Genomic DNA, 19,210 nt, shown 5'->3' on the forward strand with positions numbered 1-19,210 from the left:
GGTGTAGGATCATGTAGGGGGCTTGAAACAGAATGAATATTAGCAACAAAATCCTGAAGCCATGCTGGGCGAGATGTAACTCTGGAACTTCTTCTTAATGGAGGACAATCAGGGGATGTAGATGTTAGTAGTATGCCCTAGAGCATATCATTTAGTATGTATCTTGTACATATTTTTATTAATAAAAGGCATTTCCACTTTTCCGTTTACATAATATATTTATGTGTAATAGAAAAGGTCCATTGATATTTTGTTAGAAATTCTATTCTTAAGTTGTTAAGAATATGAGTGACAGTATTTCTAGTACAAAGTATCATAAATAGGTTCACAATCGAGGATACTTTACAATAAGGACATGACTTATCCAGAAAGATTGTATTCATATTTATTCCCAAGTTATTTATATGAGATATAAATAAGATAGAATGGTGAGTCTCATGCCATATGACAAACATAATAGGTAAGTAGGTCAAACCAGTGACACTTATGACAAGCACATGGAGTTTACTCTTGTCAATGTATTGTCATAAATCATATCAGTGCATATAATTTTTAGACCTGAGCTATCTTGTATATAGGTGGTTTGAGTTTGATACTGCTTTCATACTTGTACTGTGTATAGGTATATGGGTATGTGTTGGCTCCTATTAGTTATATATGGAGGTAGGTGTTGATCAAGATGGAATCTGTTCCTCTAAGTAAATAGGGATAAAATCCTATATTCATTTAATTGTTCTTGATGTTTCAAGTTCCTGGCCAAGACAGATAGATTTAATCAGAAAAGAGTTTCTGATGAGAAAATCTTTTAATCAAGAACTGGAATTAAAAGATAACATAATATTCATAGCAAATGGGGTTTGACATAAACCATGACTCCAGCTTGAGTTAGGATTTTGTAACAGAGAGATTCTAGTGCATGGTAACATATGATTATAGGTTCATTTAAGGTAAACCTTATTACTGATTGGGTGGTCATGGCATGCTATGCTAGGTGTTAACCATGGTCTATGAGGTGCATAAAATGATTTAGAAAAATCATTTATGGTAAGAAAGAGTTCTGATGATATTAAGAGTTGATATCATATCTCATTGCCAATTAGTGATGAGCCTAGTAAGTCACATACATACACAAGTAATCACCAAATTAAATATAATTTAATTAATTAATTAAAGAGTTTAATTGATTAATTAAATAGGTTTGGTTTGCAATTAGATTGCAAAGTCCCTAGCATGACTTGAAACCAAATCTAGATTATTGGATGTATAGTATAAGTTAAATTTATATTTAAAGTGTTTAAATATGAATTTAATTAATGAGAAATTAATTAATAAAGATTAATTAATTGATTTATATTTGATATAAATTGATTAGAAGAAGAGAAATAATTATTTTGGGTTGAGAACTCAAAATTAAGACACATGGGCATTTTGATCATTTCACAGGGTGACATGTGGCACCATAAGATGGTGACACATGGCACTACACATAAGCTTGCCAAATGTCTTTTAATCATGTAAGATGATTAAAATTAAGATTAAATATAGGTTTGACACTTGGCACAATGTGATTGGGTCAATTAAACCTAGAGCCAATCAGAAGATGACATGTGGCAAGGGTTTTAAGTGGTGACCTAGCTATATAAGTGTAAGGATGAAAGAACAAAACACAACCAGCTGCTGCCTCCCTTTGTGCCACCACCTTTGAGGCTACCATTCTCTCTTCTTCTTCATCTCTCATCAATTCCAAGAGATTAGCAAACAATCTCTTGAATTAAAAATACTAGAAATTATTTCTAGTGTCCTGTTTACATCTTTAATCTCTTAAAAGGCAAAAATTGATTTTCTAATTAATAGAAAAAGTTTAGAAGCTGTTCAAGGGCTGTCATAGGTGATCTTGGTGTGGACAAGCTAGAGGGACAACATCTGGTGTCCTAAAGACGCATCTCAAAGGTGCCAAACACACTGCAGTGCATCAAGAGGTTAGTGCACTTATTCTTGATCTAATCTAGGGTTCTAAAATTAATCTGATTAATTCTAAAATCTTAAATGGCAAATACAAATCCAAAAACATATTAAAAGAGTTTTAATATGTTGTTTATCATTGAAATCAAATAGATAAAAATAAATCTTGCATGATGCATGTGACCCTAGGTGAAAATTTTTGAATTCAATGATATAAACTTGTGTTTTTCATGCTTCCGCTCCTTCAGTAGACAAAGGTGATGGTGTATGAGGTTGTGTTGCTCGTAGGGATGAAGAAAATACAGTTCGTGTATTAGATGAAGGTGATGGTATATGAGGTTGTGTTATAGGCGGAGAAATAGGGGAAGGTGTTATTGGAGAACTAAGTTGTGATGGAAAAGAGAAAGGAGACGATAGGTCAGGTATATTATTTGGTATGACAGAATCAGAAAGCATAGGTGATACAGGAGGCACATATGAAGCATGGGCTGATGAAAAAGGAAAAATTGTTTCATAGAACTGGACATCTCTTGAAATACAAATAGAATTTGTATGGAGATTGTAGAGTTTGTATGCCTTCTGATGAGGAGGGTACCCAATGAATATGCATTTATAAGCACGGTAATCAAACTTGGAGTTGTGAGGAAGAACATTTGTGGCATAGCACAAACATCCGAATGTACGAAGGGTAGAATAATCTGGAGTAGAGCCATTGAGAATTTCATAATGAGATTTCCAGTTGAGAAGTTTGGTAGGTAGACGCTTGATAATGTGTGTGGCAGCAAGGAGAGACTCACTCCAAAACTTAGATGAAAGATGGGATTGGAACATCAAGGATCTAGCAACCTGAAGTTAATGGCGATGCTTCCTCTCCACGATACCATTTTGCTGTGGAGAGTAGATACATGATTTCTGATGAACAATTCCTCTATTTTGAAATAGCTGGGCAAATGTGGAGTTAACAAACTCAGTTCCATTATCACTTCGTACAAGCTTGACATTAGCTTGGTAGTGACTGCAAACAAAATTCAAAAATATGGTGAGAGCATGGCAGGTCTATGTCTTGTTTTGTAGTAGATAGGTCCATGTGGCACGACTATAGTCGTCTACAAGAGTTAACATATAACGTGCTCCTGTTACTGATGTGACTCGGTATGAACCCCATAGGTCCATGTGCACCAGTTGGAAAGGATGAACGGATTTTGTTATGCTTAAAGGAAAAGGTAGACAATGTTGCTTAGAGAAATGGAAAATATCACAAACAATGTAATATTGGCTGTAGTCAAGTTGTTTGATATGACTAATCAAAGTAAGTGCAGCATGTCCCAGCCTATTGTGCCATACATCTGTAGAAATAAGGGAACTTTTAGTTGTACTGTTATTGTCTTTATGTGAGAAAGTACAATGTCCTGCTACATTAGTTGACAATAGAGGAAAAATGTCCAGAGTGCTATTATCACATGAAGATAATGTTGATGTCACACCCTACCCCTCCGTAAGGCATAACATGATCCCGTAGTATACCTAATGAATTACCAACTTCGTCTACTAATAACCCATTAAATACACTACAAGGGATTTTAAACCTTTTTTTACTTCTTTTTACAGTGGTGAGCACTATTTACAGGTGTTAAATTTTTTTTTAAAAAAACTAAAGTGAAACCAGATAACACATTTGAAGTATTAATAATTTCTGTAAAAATTATGGCAGAGTGCCATCTGTATTTTGAATAAAACAGTTCTTCAAAAACCTGTAAAAAAGCACTTCCAATATTTTGTTCAATCCCCAAACTCCAATATCCAATCAACACAATAAGTTTTTCAAAGTTTGCCAACTCAAATCCACAATAATTTTTCAGTATTTTTAAAAGCAGAGATAAAGGAAATATATCACAATATTTACAAGCCAAAATAATTTACAAATTTAGTTTACAACTTTAATGTACAATTTTAATGTACAATTTTAATTTACAACTGCTCAAAATCAAGAACAATATATACATACAGTGAACATACATTACAATACAAAATGCCAAATATGGTATACTCAATATACCCGATGAACTCTCAATGTAGCACTAGCAGCCTAGTCTGCTACCCTATCAGTCTGTCTACCTGCGACAGCAATGAAAAGCTATCGCTGAGCCAATTTCTCAGTGGTGCACAACATTAACAAAATGCAACTTTAAATCATAAATCATAAGTCGTATAAATAGTGGATACTTAAAACCATAGTTAAATTCAAAGACAATGAATATCATAAAGAATTTAAACTCCATTTCACAATATCACAATAATATCAATAAATCATACACACAGCTTAATCATGTTGCCAAAGTCCAATTCGTCCCAAAAGCCGATGACTAATGAGGAATAACATAGCTAGCTAGCAATAATATGAGTACTCATTCTATTCGTCCTTAACAGGCACACACCTCAACACTTCAGCCAGAGAGGGAATTCAAAGTCAATTCGTCCCACTAGACAAGCTAGCGAGGAATTCAATCAATATACATGATAGCTGTAGTTTCAAACCATTTACAATGTTTTTCAAGTAATAAGTATCCATCAAATATCATTCAAACAAATTTTCGCAATTTAAACAATAATAGACAAATTGTCATAATTCATTTCAATTGAAAAATTCAAAAGAAATAACTGTTGTTCACAAACCTCTGATAAATGTCTCTTGGCCCTGACTCAATGTTTTCTTCCCCTTCCCTGAGTCTTTGCTAACTGAAACACACAATTTGAAGTGTTTCAGTACTCATTTAAACTGTCTCTAATAATAAGATTTAATAATTAATTTATTGAATTCTATTATTTTCCTTAGTCAACCTAAAATGTTGACCCTCAATGCACTCTAAGTGAATTAGGTTTAATGTTACCAATATGTCACATTTTATAGCCCTTTAATGTTGGTATATGTTACTAATTTCATTTCCAAGAGTATTGCAATTTATCAGATTTCAATATACTATTTTGACCTAGCCGGATGACCTAGTTCCCTCGGTTTTCGGGTTCCAGTCCAAACTACAAACTTATAGGTCTATGTCTTATTGCACGCGGGGCAAAATTTCAGGTCATTCTGAGTTGTGTAGACCAAGTTATGGTCAATTTACCAATGCTGGATAGAATGCACCAAAATGGTAGGTTTATGTCATTTTTTTAGGTCACTTTTGGTTCGGCCAGTTTTGGTACTTGAACTTGTACAAGCTATTTGGCTTGGTTCTGGCCATTTCTGGGCTTTGGTTCTTCATAAGAATTGTAGATATATGTCTAAACTATTCATGATAAAAATTTCAGGTCAATTGGACCTATTTTGAGTAAGTTATGGTCAAAACACTAACTGCTGCCCAAATGGTCAATTTTCAGGCTTTCAAGTCACTAATCCGGATTTGGTCATTTTTCAAGTCACCTTCTAAGCAGAATTTAGGTAAGCTTCCTTCATGAAAGTTGGCACATTTTGTGCCTAGTTTCACCTCCAATTGGCCTCATACTAATTGGAGTCACACACTTAAGGTTCTAAGCTAAAACATACACTGCCCTGCTATACACTCTTCATCACATACCAATTACACATTTTATACTTACCAAGCTAATCCTTTTATGTCAATTCTGGTTTGTACCATACCATTAACATACTTTATATTACATTTTGGTCATTTTGGACAGCTTGTAACCATTCTCAATATGCATACTATAACACAGAATTTTCCAAAGTCCATTTACACCATTTAACCACATGAACATACCCTATTTACATACCCAATTCCAAACCATTATACACATATACAAGCTGCCATCAATAACAATATAATTCAATAAACCAAACCATGAAACAACACATTTTAAACTACACTTTAAAGTTGCCGATTTACACATCTCCTTCAAATAGCTTCCAAGCTTCCAAAACCAAGTGCACTATCACACATACACTTAGTATACATTATCCAAATTATTTCTATATACATAAACACTTATACCAACATCTTAAACAACCATAAACAAGTAAAAACAAGCTACAAATAGTGAGTTTCCATGGCTGCCAAAATGGTGTTCCATCAAACTTCAAAAATTCTACCATAAATCAACTACCCACAACATCCACTCAAAGTTTAATGAAGCAAGATTGAAAAATATACACTTACCTCTTTAGGACTTCTTCAAAACTCTACCAAAATTTATCTTTATTGCTCATAGTATGCTGCCCAAGGTGTGTACTTTAACTTTAATGAAGAACTCTTGTGCAAACCATGGCTTGAACATAAGTGGATTTGAGCTTAATGGTGGAACGGCCATGGATGGACCTTGAGAGAAAGAATTCGGCAATGAAGAAGAAAGGATGAGGAAGAAGGCTGTTTTGTGGAGGTGGCTGTCCAAAGCTTGGATAGGTGTCAATTATCACAAGTTAGTGGAGCACTAATGAAGATTATAATGGTTATTTATTCCAAGTTTCCAATTTTTACAATTTGGCCACCACACTTTCACTATTTACATAATGTATCTCCTTTTAATTCTTCATGACATTTCCAAAGTGTAATATCATTTATATTTAATGGACATTTAGGTCAAAAGGCAACTCGGAATGTCAAATAACCACAATGCCCCTATTCGGGTTGCATTCCCGATTTTTCGGTAACACCGAGTTTTGTCGTTTTCTCGATTTCTCATTTTTCTTTGTACTAATTAATTAATTTTTCTTTGATAGTTCTAATGACATTTATACTTCAATAGATGTTTATTTAAGTTTTAAAAATATTTTTTAGGGTTCCCCATGGTCCAGGGCTAGTCAACGGTCCACGCCGTAACTTCCCGGTGCGGTCACCCATCGCTATGGTTTTCGGCTCGTTTAACTTGATTACGTTTCATTGCTATTATTTTTTCTTTATTTTTCTTGTATTTTTTTTTCTTGTATTTCATTATTTTATGTCTCCTCACCCATATCTAAGTGTAGTTCTAGGCATCCTAACTGTCCGAACAACACTAGTCACCGAAACAGTAAAACGCACTACCGAACATAGGGATGTTACAGTTGAGCCATCCAATCTGTACAAGCCCCCTACTTTTCTCCCAACAGCAACAATGTCTTTAGTCTATTGGTCCTGTATAACACAATGGGTAGAAAAAAAAACCACAATAAGATTTGAATCAACAAGAAGTTGTCCTACGGATAATAGGTTGTATTTAAAATGTGATAGGTAAAAGACATTTTGAGTTTTAGCTTAGGGTGTAAGGTAACAATGCCTATTTTATCTACATGTTGCTTAGAACTATCAGGTAGATACACGAATTTGTTAACTGTAAAAGAATGGTCAGAATCAAAGAAGCTTTGGTCAAATATCATATGGGTTGAGGCACCAGTATCGATGATCCACTCACCTTTACAAGTAATCTCAGAACTAAGTAAACAATTGTTTGTGGCCATACCTGCGTATCTAGAAGAGCCAGTAAATTGTGGGCAATTATCATCAACATTCGTCTTACCCTTCGTACATTTGGCCACCTCCTGACATACTGCATTTGCAAACTCTTTCTTCCATTCTTCAATTCTCCTATTTGATTCAGATCCAGACTCTTCCAACGGTGTTTCTTGCACAGCAATATATGTTTGAGGCTTATCATGCTTCTTCTTCTTGAATTCCACGATTAATCTTGAATTATTATAACTTTGCAATTGAAGTACTTCCTCCATTGATTTATTTACTGAAACTCTGCTTGGATTTCCATATTCCATAATTGCAGCTACTGCTCATTGACACCACAGCATAAGTAATTGAAAGAAAACTTGCTCCTCTGATCACTTGAAAACAGAATAGTAAAAACCCAGATCCAGATAACAAAGTAGCAAAATCTAGATCTAGATCTTGAGAAGCAAAGAATATCTACACAGGAAAAAACTGCTTTGATACCATGATAAATGTATGTGAAAACAGAATTGAGAGAATGAAAAATCGAGTCCCTTGATGTCTTTTACATGTGCTTGTATACAAGAATGTGATCTGTACAATTGTAACAAACTCATCATAGCCTCTGAGTTTCCAGCTCAGCTTCTAACAATTTTCTCCCGCCAAATAACTTAAATATCCTACAACTTCTGCCTTCCTTCCTTAGTAAACCCCACCTTCAATTTTCGCCTATGATCTCTACTTTTATCCAAAAATTGACCTTTCATTCCCCTCAATGAAAAACCAAGGATGGCATTTAAACTTTGCGTCGCTTATGGTACAGAATGAAAGCTACCTATTTATAGGCAGCCTTATTTAATGTGAGAAATTTTTACCTAAGCTTGACACATCCTAGATCTAAAATATATTATACATAATGCAACGTGAGAACACATGTTTTGAATTTACAATGGATCAGGTCTAGATAAATTTTTTTCTTATGATTTGTCCTGTAACATGATGGGAACATCATTGATGTAACGGTGAAAATAACCACAAGAAAAATATCCCTTTAAGTGTTATATTGGGAAGATGCATGTGAAGATGATAGATACACATAAATGGAAGACAAAATAATTTACAAAACCCAAGTTATTTTTGAATCACTTGTTAAAAACCCAATTCGAATTTAGTAGAAAGAGAAAGAAGAAGCATGGAAAAAAGAGGCTTTTGAGTGATTAATTCATTTGCTTAGCTAAGTATGCATTTTTCTGCCAAGCAAGTTAGGCAGCCAAGACAAGAGTGACCATCCACATGTACATATTAAGCTTCAAATATTAATCTCCAACAATTAATGACGATGAGGAGAAAGGGAGAGGGCACAAGGGTTAGGCAGCAGTGATGCTCTGCTCTCACTTCTAAAGATAATATTGACAGATTTAGCGTCAAAAACCCCTCTTTGTTTCCACTTATATTCACAATGGATAGCTAACTATTTCTTACTTCAAGATTAATTAACTTCATCTTCTTGATTGTGATGTATATCATACAATAATCATACGAAAACTTCCATCACTTTTTTTTTTTTATATGCTACTTTCTTGAAACAAGAGAAAGAAATTATGGTTTGGTTTGTTTTGCAGAAAATAAGAAAATATTTTTCATATTTTTTTAGTGTTTGAAGCACTTATAAAATGAATAATTATTTAAAAAATTATTTAATTTTTTCATTAATCAGAAAAATATTTTTCATTAATTTATTTTCTAAGTGTTTCAAACACTAAAAAATATTAAAAATATTTTTTAAAAAAATATTTTTTACAAAATAAATGGAGTCTAAATAAAAAAAATAAATATGTGTGAATTGATTAACATATATTTCAATATATATTAATAATTAATAAATATAAAAAAATTAATTAAATAATATTTAAATAATTAAACTAAAACAAATAAAAATTAAATTTTCTTTTATTTAAATAATTAAATTTTATCAATTTAGTTCGATCATTCATTTATATTTGGTTTAAGCATATCTTACAATAACTTTGTCGGTGTTTTTTTTTATTGAATACACTTTTAGATTGGTACTGTACGTTTGGGACTAATTAATTTTAGAGGTTTTGAAAGGCGCTTTCATAATCAATTAATCAACTTTATTTGTTGATAACCATTTTTAAACTATATCATTGTCAGTAATTTAATTATACTCTTAATTATATATAAAGTGATGCTATTTTTAAGTGATGCATTTAATATAAACTTATCTTCATATAAAAATAAGTTTTATAGTTATTAAATTAAATATTTATATAAAATTAATTAAAAAATATATAATAAATATATATATATATATATAAATATTTAATTATATGCTTTTGATTTAGAGTATCTATCCTAACATTGAAAGTATTGACGCTTAGCTCTACGTCAGTTGTTTTACACAATGCAAGCTCCTCCTCAAGCTTGTTTAACTTTCCTTGAAGAAATTATATTATGCCCTTATTATTTCATTAGACAAACTAATCATAATGTGTCAAGTAAATAAAAAAATAATTATAATTTTTTGAAAATAAAAACTAATTTTATGAAAATAATTTCTTTATGAAACCCACCACTACTGATTTATTGTTGCAACATCGGTTTGTCATTCCTTATAGAAGCCTATATGGAATAGCAGTGATGGCATATAATTACTTCTCTCCTTGTTGGCAAGTAGGATAGCCTCCATATCTTGATTCTTTTTGGACAAAATGTCCACTGCTGTATTGTTGTATCGAGGGCTCTTTGCGTCTCTGATTGCTTTCCATTGTCTCCTTTGAACTCTAACTAGATCAAATACCCTCCTCTCAATCGGCAAGTAGAATAGCCTCCATGGCTTAGTTCTTTTTGGACAAAATGTCCTCTGCTGTATTGAGGGCTTCTTGCATCTCTGACTGTAGCTCTCCATTGTCTCCCTTGAACTCCAACTTGGTGAGACGAAGATCAAAGTCGTGCTTTTATCCCTAAAATAGATTTTACTAGGCGTGAGCAAATTAAATACCAATTAATTACTATTTTTCGTCAATACAATTGTGAAATTACCCTCTAGCTCAGTTAACCATGAATACTTCCTTTTGTCTCTTTTTTTTTTTAATAAAAAAAAGTGAGAGTTCTTTAGCTATGACGGTCATAGCTCTCTTAGACCCAAGGTTTAGGAAAACTAATTAATATTTTCAATTTAACCTAAGTTTACAGGGAGTGATTTATCACTGAACTCAAAATGACATCCAATAAGACAAATCATTGAACAATCTATCACCGATTTTAATTATACTTCTAAGCAGAGACAATATTTAATCATCATGCTAGTGTGGAGAGTTAAATTAAATAGGGACAAAGCCATCTCATTAAATTAATTACCTGACTACCATACTCAATAATTTCTCTTATATTTGATTTTTTCAGCAGAATGTACTCCAAAATATTAAAAAAAAAAACTATGATCTTAATATATAGCCATACACTTTACCTACCAAGTTTCACACTCATTATTACACTTAACTATCCCACTATTTTTTTTTTATTTTTTTTTATCTTGCTCTATAATGCTACAATTTAACCTAACACAGTAAATGAGAATGGTATCCTCCTCCTTTATCATAAAAAAAAAAATGCTTCCTATTTATTTTATTTTAGTTTTTTTCGATAATTTTAATTTTCATTGTTTTTTTACTAATCTTACCTTTTTAAAAAATATTTTTTATAAAAATTATATAAATACTAAACAGATTATTTTTTTATTTATTATTTAATTAAAACTTTGATTGCTATTTTTGTGATTTGTTAATAATTTTATATTTTATTTTCAGTATGAAATTACAAAATTTTATTAATGTTTTGATATTTAAATTAAATCAAAATTACAGTATAAGTTTTTACCCTTTTATTTTAATTATCAAAATTTTAAATTAAATAATTTTTACCTACTGCAAGTTTAAAAGAAATTTCAAAAGAGAAAAAAAAAAACTGACCTTTGCCCTTTTGTCAAAATGATTTTGTGAAATTATTAGATATAATAACAAAATATTTCTTACTTATAAAAATTTAAAATTTACCTCTTATAATTTATAAGCTAAATTTTGTGATTTCTTAAATTTTTTAAATATTTTATAATACATCTTAAATTTTAAATATTTCATAAAATATTTAAACTCTCGTAAAACATTAAGTTTAATTAAAATATTTTTTAATTTTTTTATCAAAATATACTGTTTATTGATAAGAATTTAAAAAATATTTTAATTTTATTTTATAAAAATTGAGACACATAATGAAATATTTATAAAAATTAAAATATATTATAAAATATTTTAAAATTTTGAAGTACACAATTCTTTTTTTATAAAATTCAGAATTAAATTTATATATTCAATTTAATATATGGAAGAAAAATATCTGCACATACATTTCTGTAAAAACTCTGCATAGAGTAGAGAATTAGAACGGAACAACCGAAGTCGTGAGGAAGATAAATGGTGCCGTGGGCGTAGTGCGCACACCATCCCCAACCTCAAGTGAGAGTGGAAAAAAGATCACTCACTTTCTGGTTCTGCTTGCCTTCTCACTGTTTTAATACACTGTGTAAACCCAGAAAATTAAGCAACACACCACCCTTTGTCCCTCCAATTCCAACCACTAGAATTCGAATACCAACTTCACACACCAGAATTCTTTCAATAAACCCCAATTCCTGACAAGATTATGGATCCTCCATTGGTAAACGAGACCTCCTTCTCTGCAGCTAATCCATCTTCCTACACTTTGACCGAGATTTGGCCTTTTCCTGCAATTAATGCACAAGAGGGCGGGGGTGGTGTGTTGGGTCTACGAATGGGGAATTTGGCTGGGGGATTTGGGGAGCGAGATGGGTCGATGGAAGAATCTACCGTGACGGAGCAGAGCGTTGGTGGAGGTGGTGGGAATGGAAGGAAGAGGAGGGATTTGAGCTCAGAGGACGAGTCATCCAAGATGGTTTCTACTTCCTGCAGTGGCAACGAATTGGTTGGTTCTTTACAAAATTGGTTGTCTTTAGCATGGTTTTTCCCCCTCTCTCATTGTGTCTAGTTGATGAGAAATGAAAGAATAGTGATTTTTTTTGGGGTGATGATTGGCTTTTGTAGCTTTTTATTTGGAATTAAGGGAGGCTCGAATTGACAGAATTGTTATTTTTCTGGTCCCAGTTGATAGTTATTCAAAATTTTTTGAGAAAGTAAAGATTTTTTCTTCAGAGAGAGAGAGAGAGAGAGAGAGAGAAGAGTAAAGCGTTATTGGATTCTATTTAGTGGGGATTAAAATAAAATTGAGATTGATATTTTCATATGATATTCTCTCGGCAATTTAACTATTTGGTTCTTTCTGAGCTTTTGAGACGTTTCCTCCACCTTTGACCTTTGATCTGTAGAATTTCTTGAAACTCATTTGCTGTGTACTTCAATTTTTATTTTGCTTTTCAAATGAAAATGGGGTTTGTAACTTACTATTATGTGTTGTGATGTTTCTATCTTTATAGAATTAAATCTTGAGAGGCTAGAAATGGAGTAGTTTCTAAATTGAACATGATGTATGTTATTTATGTATTTTTATTTTGTGACAAATTTATCACTTTTTTTTCTTAAAAAATTTTCCTACAACGATTAGTCTTATATTATAAGTTTTTAACAGAATGATTCAAATGGTAAGCGGATGAAAATATCAGGATCCCGGAATGACAGCAGTAATTCAAAAGCTGAAGTAGAACCAAGTTCTGTTGGCAATAAAAAGCCATCTGAGCCACCAAATCAAGACTATATTCATGTGAGAGCAAGAAGGGGTCAAGCGACTGATAGTCACAGTCTAGCAGAAAGAGTAATTCACTTGAATCATCTTAAATTTGGAATTTTTAGTCATTTCTCGTTGTCTAAGATAATGGACTTAATGTGTTTATCGTTTAGTAAATCTAGGTTTAGGTTGATATAGAAGTGAATCATTTTATGTTAAAGCAGCATATTAGTTCATGGTTGCGATGTGTTGCTTACTAAACCTTCTGAATTATAAGTTTTACTTACTGAACCCTCTTCTTTGGCAGGCCAGGAGAGAAAAGATAAGTGAGAGGATGAAGATACTCCAAGATTTGGTTCCTGGGTGTAATAAGGTGCTTATTCTTGCCTACTTGATTTTATCATAGTCAAGTTCCTTTACTCTGAGCAGATAAACTCTGCTTAACTTAGGCTAAGACATACAATGAATCCACCTCCTCTATATTATATCTCATGTCTTATAAGCCAATATTGAGATTTGTCTGTAATAGACATCTAGTTGGTTCACGTAAGTTCCTAATTCAGTCTCATTTGACTTGGAATGATTTCCTTGTACAACCAGATAATTGGTAAAGCACTTGTTCTTGACGAGATAATTAATTACATCCAATCACTACAGCACCAAGTTGAGGTAGTATCTTCATTTTTCCAATTTTAACGTCATTTTATGTGACAATGCAAAATTGCTCTTCTGCTGAAGCTGAACCTGGATCTGTGCTATTTTAACTTTATTGTTGTAGTTCCTGTCAATGAAGCTAGAAGCAGTTAATTCAAGAATGAACATGACCCCTGCACTAGAAGGCTTCCATCCAAAAGATGTAAGTCTACTATACTTGTTGGTTACTTTAATAATTTTGTTGTCATAGAAGCCATTACCTATTTATTGTTGTTGGAATTTTGATTTAGTTTCTGACACATTGGCATCTTTAATTCCCTATTTAATGATGACTTCTAAGAAATAAAGGAATTTGTACATGGACTTTTCAAATTATTGTCCACTTCTAAGTAGCCTCACCTTTATGATCACAGCTAGGCTAAGTAGCCTCTTGAAGTTTGTCTTTATTGCTTATCTTTGCAAGTAACAGTCTTACCATAACTATTTATATTTTCTATGCATTGTTCTATGTCTGTTCAATTATTCTATTTTTCTCTTTTATATCACACTTTTAGTATTTGTTTATCATTTTACAAATTCTTTTCATCACATTGTTCACTTCATAATAGATAATACAAATGAACATGTAAAAATTGTTATGTACTGTTCAATATGGCTCAACTTTTGTTTGATTATAAATACAGATCAACTTGCAAATTATTTTCTTAAGTTATTTTTTCCTTTGTTTGGGTTGGGAGAAGGTGTTGGATTTCGGGTTTAGACTAGTTTGAGTACTTTCAATCAATCTAAATACAAACTTCTGCTTAGCAATGAGTGGGTTTGCATCATGCCTTAGAGTGCCAACTTCTCACTTGTTGGAGCTGCCTCTTGGTTTGCAGAACACATGTTTATTTTATGCTCAGTTTACCATTTACATTATCTTGAATACGACATATTGACCGTCATTGATGTTCTCTTATTTGTTTTCTCATGGAAAGAATATCTGTGGATTTCTTAAAATCAGATCCTAAAACATGTATTGTAAAACAATTTTGTTGTGATATTTCTGACCAGTCAATTTCTTGTTGTAGGTTGGTGCACAGCCATTTGATGCTACTGGAATGATCTTTGGCCACCAAGCAGCAAGAGATTATGCCCAAGCATCACTATCCGAATGGCTGCATATGCAGAGTGGCTGAAATTTTGAAAGAACAACATAATCAATCTACAAAAATTGCTATTTTGTTTCTGTACTTGGAGGGAAATTCATTATTAGCTTAAGCAGCCGGTGCATATATGTATTACCCATATGCATGATTGGTATTGAAGTTGTAATTTGATATCGTTTGTAGAAAATGCATCTTAAACAAAATCTCCTGGGGAAGATCGTAAGATGTTGAAAGATATTTAAAATTGCGGTGTACAAATTGTGTGTTATGAAAGACAAATGAACTCATTTCACTCATGGAAAATCAAAAGCAAAACAAACAAATTGCAATGCTTGCTATTGTACCTTCATATTTATCAGCTTCTGCTTGGTGCTGAAATCAAGAATCACTGATCTCAGTATTTTAGTTATGTGAAATCATGTATTACTACATACATCAAGGAATGAGGAAAGGGTACGAACGAACCACCCTGATAGAGCATATATAAAAATAACCACAATAAATAATAATCAGAAGAGATGGCCTTTGACACGGAAAAGTTGGGAAACAAGTGTTTTCGCACAAGCCTTGGGAGGAATTTCAAGAATGCTTAAGAACCAAACTTGGATTTTGTGGTTGTGACAGTATCTTCCCCCTGTTAAAGGTCTTTGTTCTTTATTGGGAATTGGAGGTGCAAAAGCAAAATGATTTGTTGGGGCGACCAAAGATCCTGGGAAGTGACTGTTGAAAGCAGTAAATACTCTCCAAAATTTAGTTGGAAGTGAACAAGACCACGAGGAACAACACAAATCTGCCCAGCACTCAAAACTTTGGAGTGAAACACATTGCTAGTTCTCACAAATCCTACAAGAAGCTTCTCTTCTATGACCACCCAGTCTCAGTTGCACAAGGATGCAAGTAAGGAGGGTTCAGCCCACCGGAAGCAAAGTCTACTCGGTTCATTGAAATTTCGAGAGTATTGAGGCCAGGAAATACAAGAATATTTGCTGAAGTCACAGACCAACCAAAGATGTTTGTTGTGTTACCCTCTTTGACCAAACCATCAGAGAAAAAAGTAATCTTAAGAGACTTCTTCTGCAGGTTTGCAAGGGAGGCCATTTACTGATGCAGAGGCTTTTAAGTCAGCAACACAGAAATCATGCAGTGGATCAGGGTCAGCTTATTTGATATGCATAGGTAGAAGCAGCATCACTATCAGGCTAACCAGAAGGCGAATGGGAGAGAAAAAAAAGTCATTGTGGATATGAACTTTTGTGGCCAAACTAAAGTATGGAATGTAAAGATTGCTCCTACAAATAGAGATCATGGTTCTTTATAAATGCCTCTAACTTATTTCAAACCTCCAGTAAAAACTCTTGGATTTGTAATAGCAAGTCAATGACCAAGTTGCTCTGATTGAAGACAGGATGAAAATATCGTTTGTGAAAATAACGTTTATGATGCAACTATGCCAAAAACTTTTGAAAAATCATAACAATTGAACATCGAACAAAAATCCTTTATTCTAATACATATTTACAACACATCAAGTTTGATGCTTCATTCAACAAATACAAATCGCATTCTGTTTCTATATGGTTCATCCTCCTTGGAAAATTAGTTATGGCCTCCTGCAATGGCACATGAGAATCTTTATGATGGCACCAACCTAATATTTCAAGCACTTAAGAACATATCATCCTCCTTGTTAGGTTACAAACCAAAATCAAATCTTAGGATTCCATTCAAGAAAGCATTCAAATGTGGCTTCAACATCCAACATCAATTCTGCATTCTACAAATATAAACATAATCATGCAACCAGAAAAAGTAATAAAATTATATCTATAGAAAAATAAAAGAGACAACAAATTAGCAAAACCTTTCTATAGCAGATGGGCTAATAGGAATCACGCCAGATGGAGTCACAAGAGCATCCACCAATACATCATGCAGAGTTACTGGTATAACTCCTTCATCCATGATTTGCAGAGAATAAGACAGTCCAACTGCAGAACCAGAGAGACGTCTTAACCAGAAAATAATAAAATAAAACCATTGTAGCATCTCTTGCATCCATACTAGAAAGAGATTAAAAGAAATGTATACCAAAAAGAGGATCCTTCCAATTCCTCTCCCTTGCTAGCTCTTGATACTTCCTCAAAAAGGTGTCATAGTAACTTTTGAATTTGCATTGCATATGTCAAGAAAAGTACACAAATTAAAGAAACAGAGAAATAGAGGATAGAACAATTGAGTACAAAATGAAGCTACGAAAATGTACTTGGCACAGTAGAAAATCAGAGCATTAGAAAACTTCAGAGGCTATGAAAATACGAGCAACACTAGATGTGCACAAAGCTTATAAGCAGTAACAATTGCTCTGATAGCTATGAAAGTGGATTCTCTAATTATTTTAGGGTAATAACATGCACAATCTCCTCAAGCCTTGCAACCTGTAGTAAGTAGTAACCACTGCCTCTTTCTAGGATATATGGTTGAGACTTCAAGCATCTAGTTATGGGTTGGAAGGAACCCAACCTCTCGACGCAAGGCCTGGAGTTACAGAACTACAAAGCGCAGGGTATGTGTGTGTGTGTGTCTAGTATAAATATATAAGACCTGTCAAAGGTTCAGGTTGCTTAGGAGAGTATACAGAAGCTTAGCTAAGATACATGAACTCACCCTCCACCACGGCCCAAGCGTCTTCCAGATTTGTCAAAAGCGAGTCCTGGGAACACAACAAGAATAAGTGCTAACTATTAAACTTTGGGTTTCCAGTTTCCAAAACTAAAAGTTACGGAGTTTAACAACACATATGAAGCGAGAAAAAAAAATAAAACAGTTACCAGGCAGGAGGAACAAATCAACCGGGACATTTGCCTGCATTACTGCACCAATACAGATTTAATATCTTTTAGTATTATAAAAAAGACATAAAAAAAAAAAGAAATAAACAAATCGGTTAATTGTTAGCATTCTAATTTCTAGAGGAGATGCATATAAGAAATATAATGCCTAAACTGGCGTTGAACTATGTTTAAAATGAAGACAAAAAACACGCTTGTGCATAGAGAGATGTATTACACGAGTCTGATGTATGTTTCAGCAAAGGAAACAAAAACATTGTCTCTTGAGGTATTGGGAAACTGGCGATACGTTTCATAACATTGAGCAGTTTTTGCACAATAACAAGGACGATAACATCGTCTTCTAAGGTTTTAAAGTGTTTCCCATAACAAGAAGGATAAGATCAAGAAGTAGCTACTTTTCACAACCAAATCCTCTATCACTGAATTTAATTTAAGAAGGGAATTAGCTAAACTCAAAGAAACAGCTAGAGAGATCTTTTATAGCCATACTTAGTTCTTACACCCAACCAAAGGGAGAGCAAACAACAATAATCAACCATCGCATGGGATCATTATTTATTTTGTAAAAATCAAATTTCTTTAAAAAAAAAGTTAACACTAACCATCTTCCCGCACATTTCCAACATGATCTTCTGGAGCAGGTTCTAAAATATTCATTGAGTTTGCAATTAGATCATCCATGCTTGAGATGTTGAGCATTCGCATATGACTATTCTTGTCCTCCACCCTCGGAACATAAAGCTTTTTTCCAGTCTGAGCACAACCATCTATGAACAACAAAGAAATACGTTAGATAGAGAAGTGAGAATTCCACAACTGTTAGAAGTATAGAATTTAAAAATCTAACCTTTGGCCGGATTCCGCAGAATTTCCGTCAACAATTTCGACGTATCAACCTCCCGTAGAGAGGTGCAACTTATATAAGCACATAAACTCCGGCTAGACTTGAACCATGGAGCTTCTAAGACAATACTCTGGATTGCATTGTCTAGCAAACAAAACCCAAATGAAAGTTAATTACAAGGATCTCTAAACAATGAGTAATGATTGAATTTTACAAAGTTACCTTCTTGGGATCGGAGGGACGGATCCATGAACTTGAGGGCCTTGCGGACTTGGGTTCGAAGAATCCCTTTTTGCTTGAATATTTCGTTGAGATGGGTGGATTGATCAAGGTCGGTGCTCATGGTGACGTTTGGGCGGAGGCAGGCGGGACGGGAGGGGAGGATTCGTGGCGGTGGTGACAGTAGTGAAGTTGGTTGAATCATGAGCGCAGCCTTGACCCTTGGCGTTGGGTTGGAGGCAAGCCATCTTGTCCACATTTTTGCACTTTTAGCCCTTTTGCTTTTTCAATTTATGCATACGCACCAACGATCAAATTTCGCAGGGCAAAGCCAAACGACTTTTA

The 19,210-nt window shown here is 33.4% G+C and overlaps 3 protein-coding genes and 1 pseudogene across 7 annotated transcripts; 1 reads left to right on the top strand and 3 right to left on the bottom strand.

Annotated features, from left to right (window-relative positions):
- Nucleotides 1-3,809: 3,809 nt before the first annotated feature.
- LOC110654307 (uncharacterized) lies at nucleotides 3,810-8,165 on the bottom strand. 2 transcript variants are annotated; one of them, XM_058132482.1, is made up of 3 exons: nucleotides 7,450-8,165; nucleotides 4,636-4,698; nucleotides 3,810-4,077 (listed from the first exon to the last, which is right to left on the bottom strand). In XM_058132482.1, the coding sequence occupies exons 1-3, from the start codon at nucleotides 7,697-7,699 to the stop codon at nucleotides 4,049-4,051; spliced, it is 342 nt and encodes a 113-aa protein (XP_057988465.1). In that variant the 5' UTR covers nucleotides 7,700-8,165; the 3' UTR covers nucleotides 3,810-4,048. The 2 variants fall into 2 exon arrangements, with proteins under 2 accessions (XP_057988465.1, XP_057988464.1); XM_058132481.1 differs by having other exon boundaries at nucleotides 7,393-8,164.
- A 3,616-nt stretch (nucleotides 8,166-11,781) lies between these two features.
- Nucleotides 11,782-15,283, top strand: LOC110654354 (transcription factor bHLH79). Of its 2 annotated transcripts, XM_021810307.2 has the most exons (6): nucleotides 11,789-12,392; nucleotides 13,053-13,235; nucleotides 13,456-13,521; nucleotides 13,749-13,817; nucleotides 13,927-14,004; nucleotides 14,873-15,283. In XM_021810307.2, exons 1-6 carry the CDS (start codon nucleotides 12,093-12,095, stop codon nucleotides 14,978-14,980), a joined length of 804 nt encoding a protein of 267 aa, XP_021665999.2. In that variant the 5' UTR covers nucleotides 11,789-12,092; the 3' UTR covers nucleotides 14,981-15,283. The 2 variants fall into 2 exon arrangements, with proteins under 2 accessions (XP_057988469.1, XP_021665999.2); XM_058132486.1 differs by lacking the exon at nucleotides 13,053-13,235 and having other exon boundaries at nucleotides 11,782-12,392.
- On the bottom strand, nucleotides 15,272-16,285 carry LOC110654320 (germin-like protein subfamily T member 1; annotated as a pseudogene).
- A 142-nt stretch (nucleotides 16,286-16,427) lies between these two features.
- On the bottom strand, nucleotides 16,428-19,177 carry LOC110654355 (5-formyltetrahydrofolate cyclo-ligase, mitochondrial). 3 transcript variants are annotated; one of them, XM_058132485.1, is made up of 8 exons: nucleotides 18,869-19,177; nucleotides 18,650-18,790; nucleotides 18,405-18,569; nucleotides 17,779-17,820; nucleotides 17,615-17,660; nucleotides 17,039-17,109; nucleotides 16,812-16,938; nucleotides 16,428-16,560 (listed from the first exon to the last, which is right to left on the bottom strand). In XM_058132485.1, exons 1-8 carry the CDS (start codon nucleotides 19,122-19,124, stop codon nucleotides 16,551-16,553), a joined length of 858 nt encoding a protein of 285 aa, XP_057988468.1. In that variant the 5' UTR covers nucleotides 19,125-19,177; the 3' UTR covers nucleotides 16,428-16,550. The 3 variants fall into 3 exon arrangements, with proteins under 3 accessions (XP_057988468.1, XP_057988466.1, XP_057988467.1); XM_058132483.1 differs by having other exon boundaries at nucleotides 16,428-16,717; XM_058132484.1 differs by having other exon boundaries at nucleotides 16,428-16,724; nucleotides 18,869-19,175.
- Nucleotides 19,178-19,210: the final 33 nt, after the last annotated feature.

Source organism: Hevea brasiliensis, chromosome 13, assembly GCF_030052815.1.
Source record: "Hevea brasiliensis isolate MT/VB/25A 57/8 chromosome 13, ASM3005281v1, whole genome shotgun sequence".
NCBI lineage: Eukaryota > Viridiplantae > Streptophyta > Magnoliopsida > Malpighiales > Euphorbiaceae > Hevea > Hevea brasiliensis.

Excerpts from the sequence above, each read along its gene's own strand:
- LOC110654307 (XM_058132481.1), bottom strand. The coding sequence starts at position 7,699 with ATGGAATATGGAAATCCAAGCAGAGTTTCAGTAAATAAATCAATGGAG. Across the intron at positions 4,699-7,392 it reads TGGCTCTTCTAGATACGCAG|TTAGCAAAGACTCAGGGAAG; the intron begins GTATGGCCACAA and ends TGTGTGTTTCAG. Across the intron at positions 4,078-4,635 it reads CCAAGAGACATTTATCAGAG|GTAGACAGACTGATAGGGTA; the intron begins GTTTGTGAACAA and ends TTGCTGTCGCAG.
- LOC110654354 (XM_021810307.2), top strand. The coding sequence starts at position 12,093 with ATGGATCCTCCATTGGTAAACGAGACCTCCTTCTCTGCAGCTAATCCA. Across the intron at positions 12,393-13,052 it reads CCTGCAGTGGCAACGAATTG|AATGATTCAAATGGTAAGCG; the intron begins GTTGGTTCTTTA and ends AGTTTTTAACAG. Across the intron at positions 13,236-13,455 it reads GTCACAGTCTAGCAGAAAGA|GCCAGGAGAGAAAAGATAAG; the intron begins GTAATTCACTTG and ends CTTCTTTGGCAG.
- LOC110654355 (XM_058132483.1), bottom strand. The coding sequence starts at position 19,124 with ATGTGGACAAGATGGCTTGCCTCCAACCCAACGCCAAGGGTCAAGGCT. Across the intron at positions 18,570-18,649 it reads TCTGCGGAATCCGGCCAAAG|ATGGTTGTGCTCAGACTGGA; the intron begins GTTAGATTTTTA and ends TGTTGTTCATAG. Across the intron at positions 17,821-18,404 it reads TGGAAATGTGCGGGAAGATG|TAATGCAGGCAAATGTCCCG; the intron begins GTTAGTGTTAAC and ends GTATTGGTGCAG.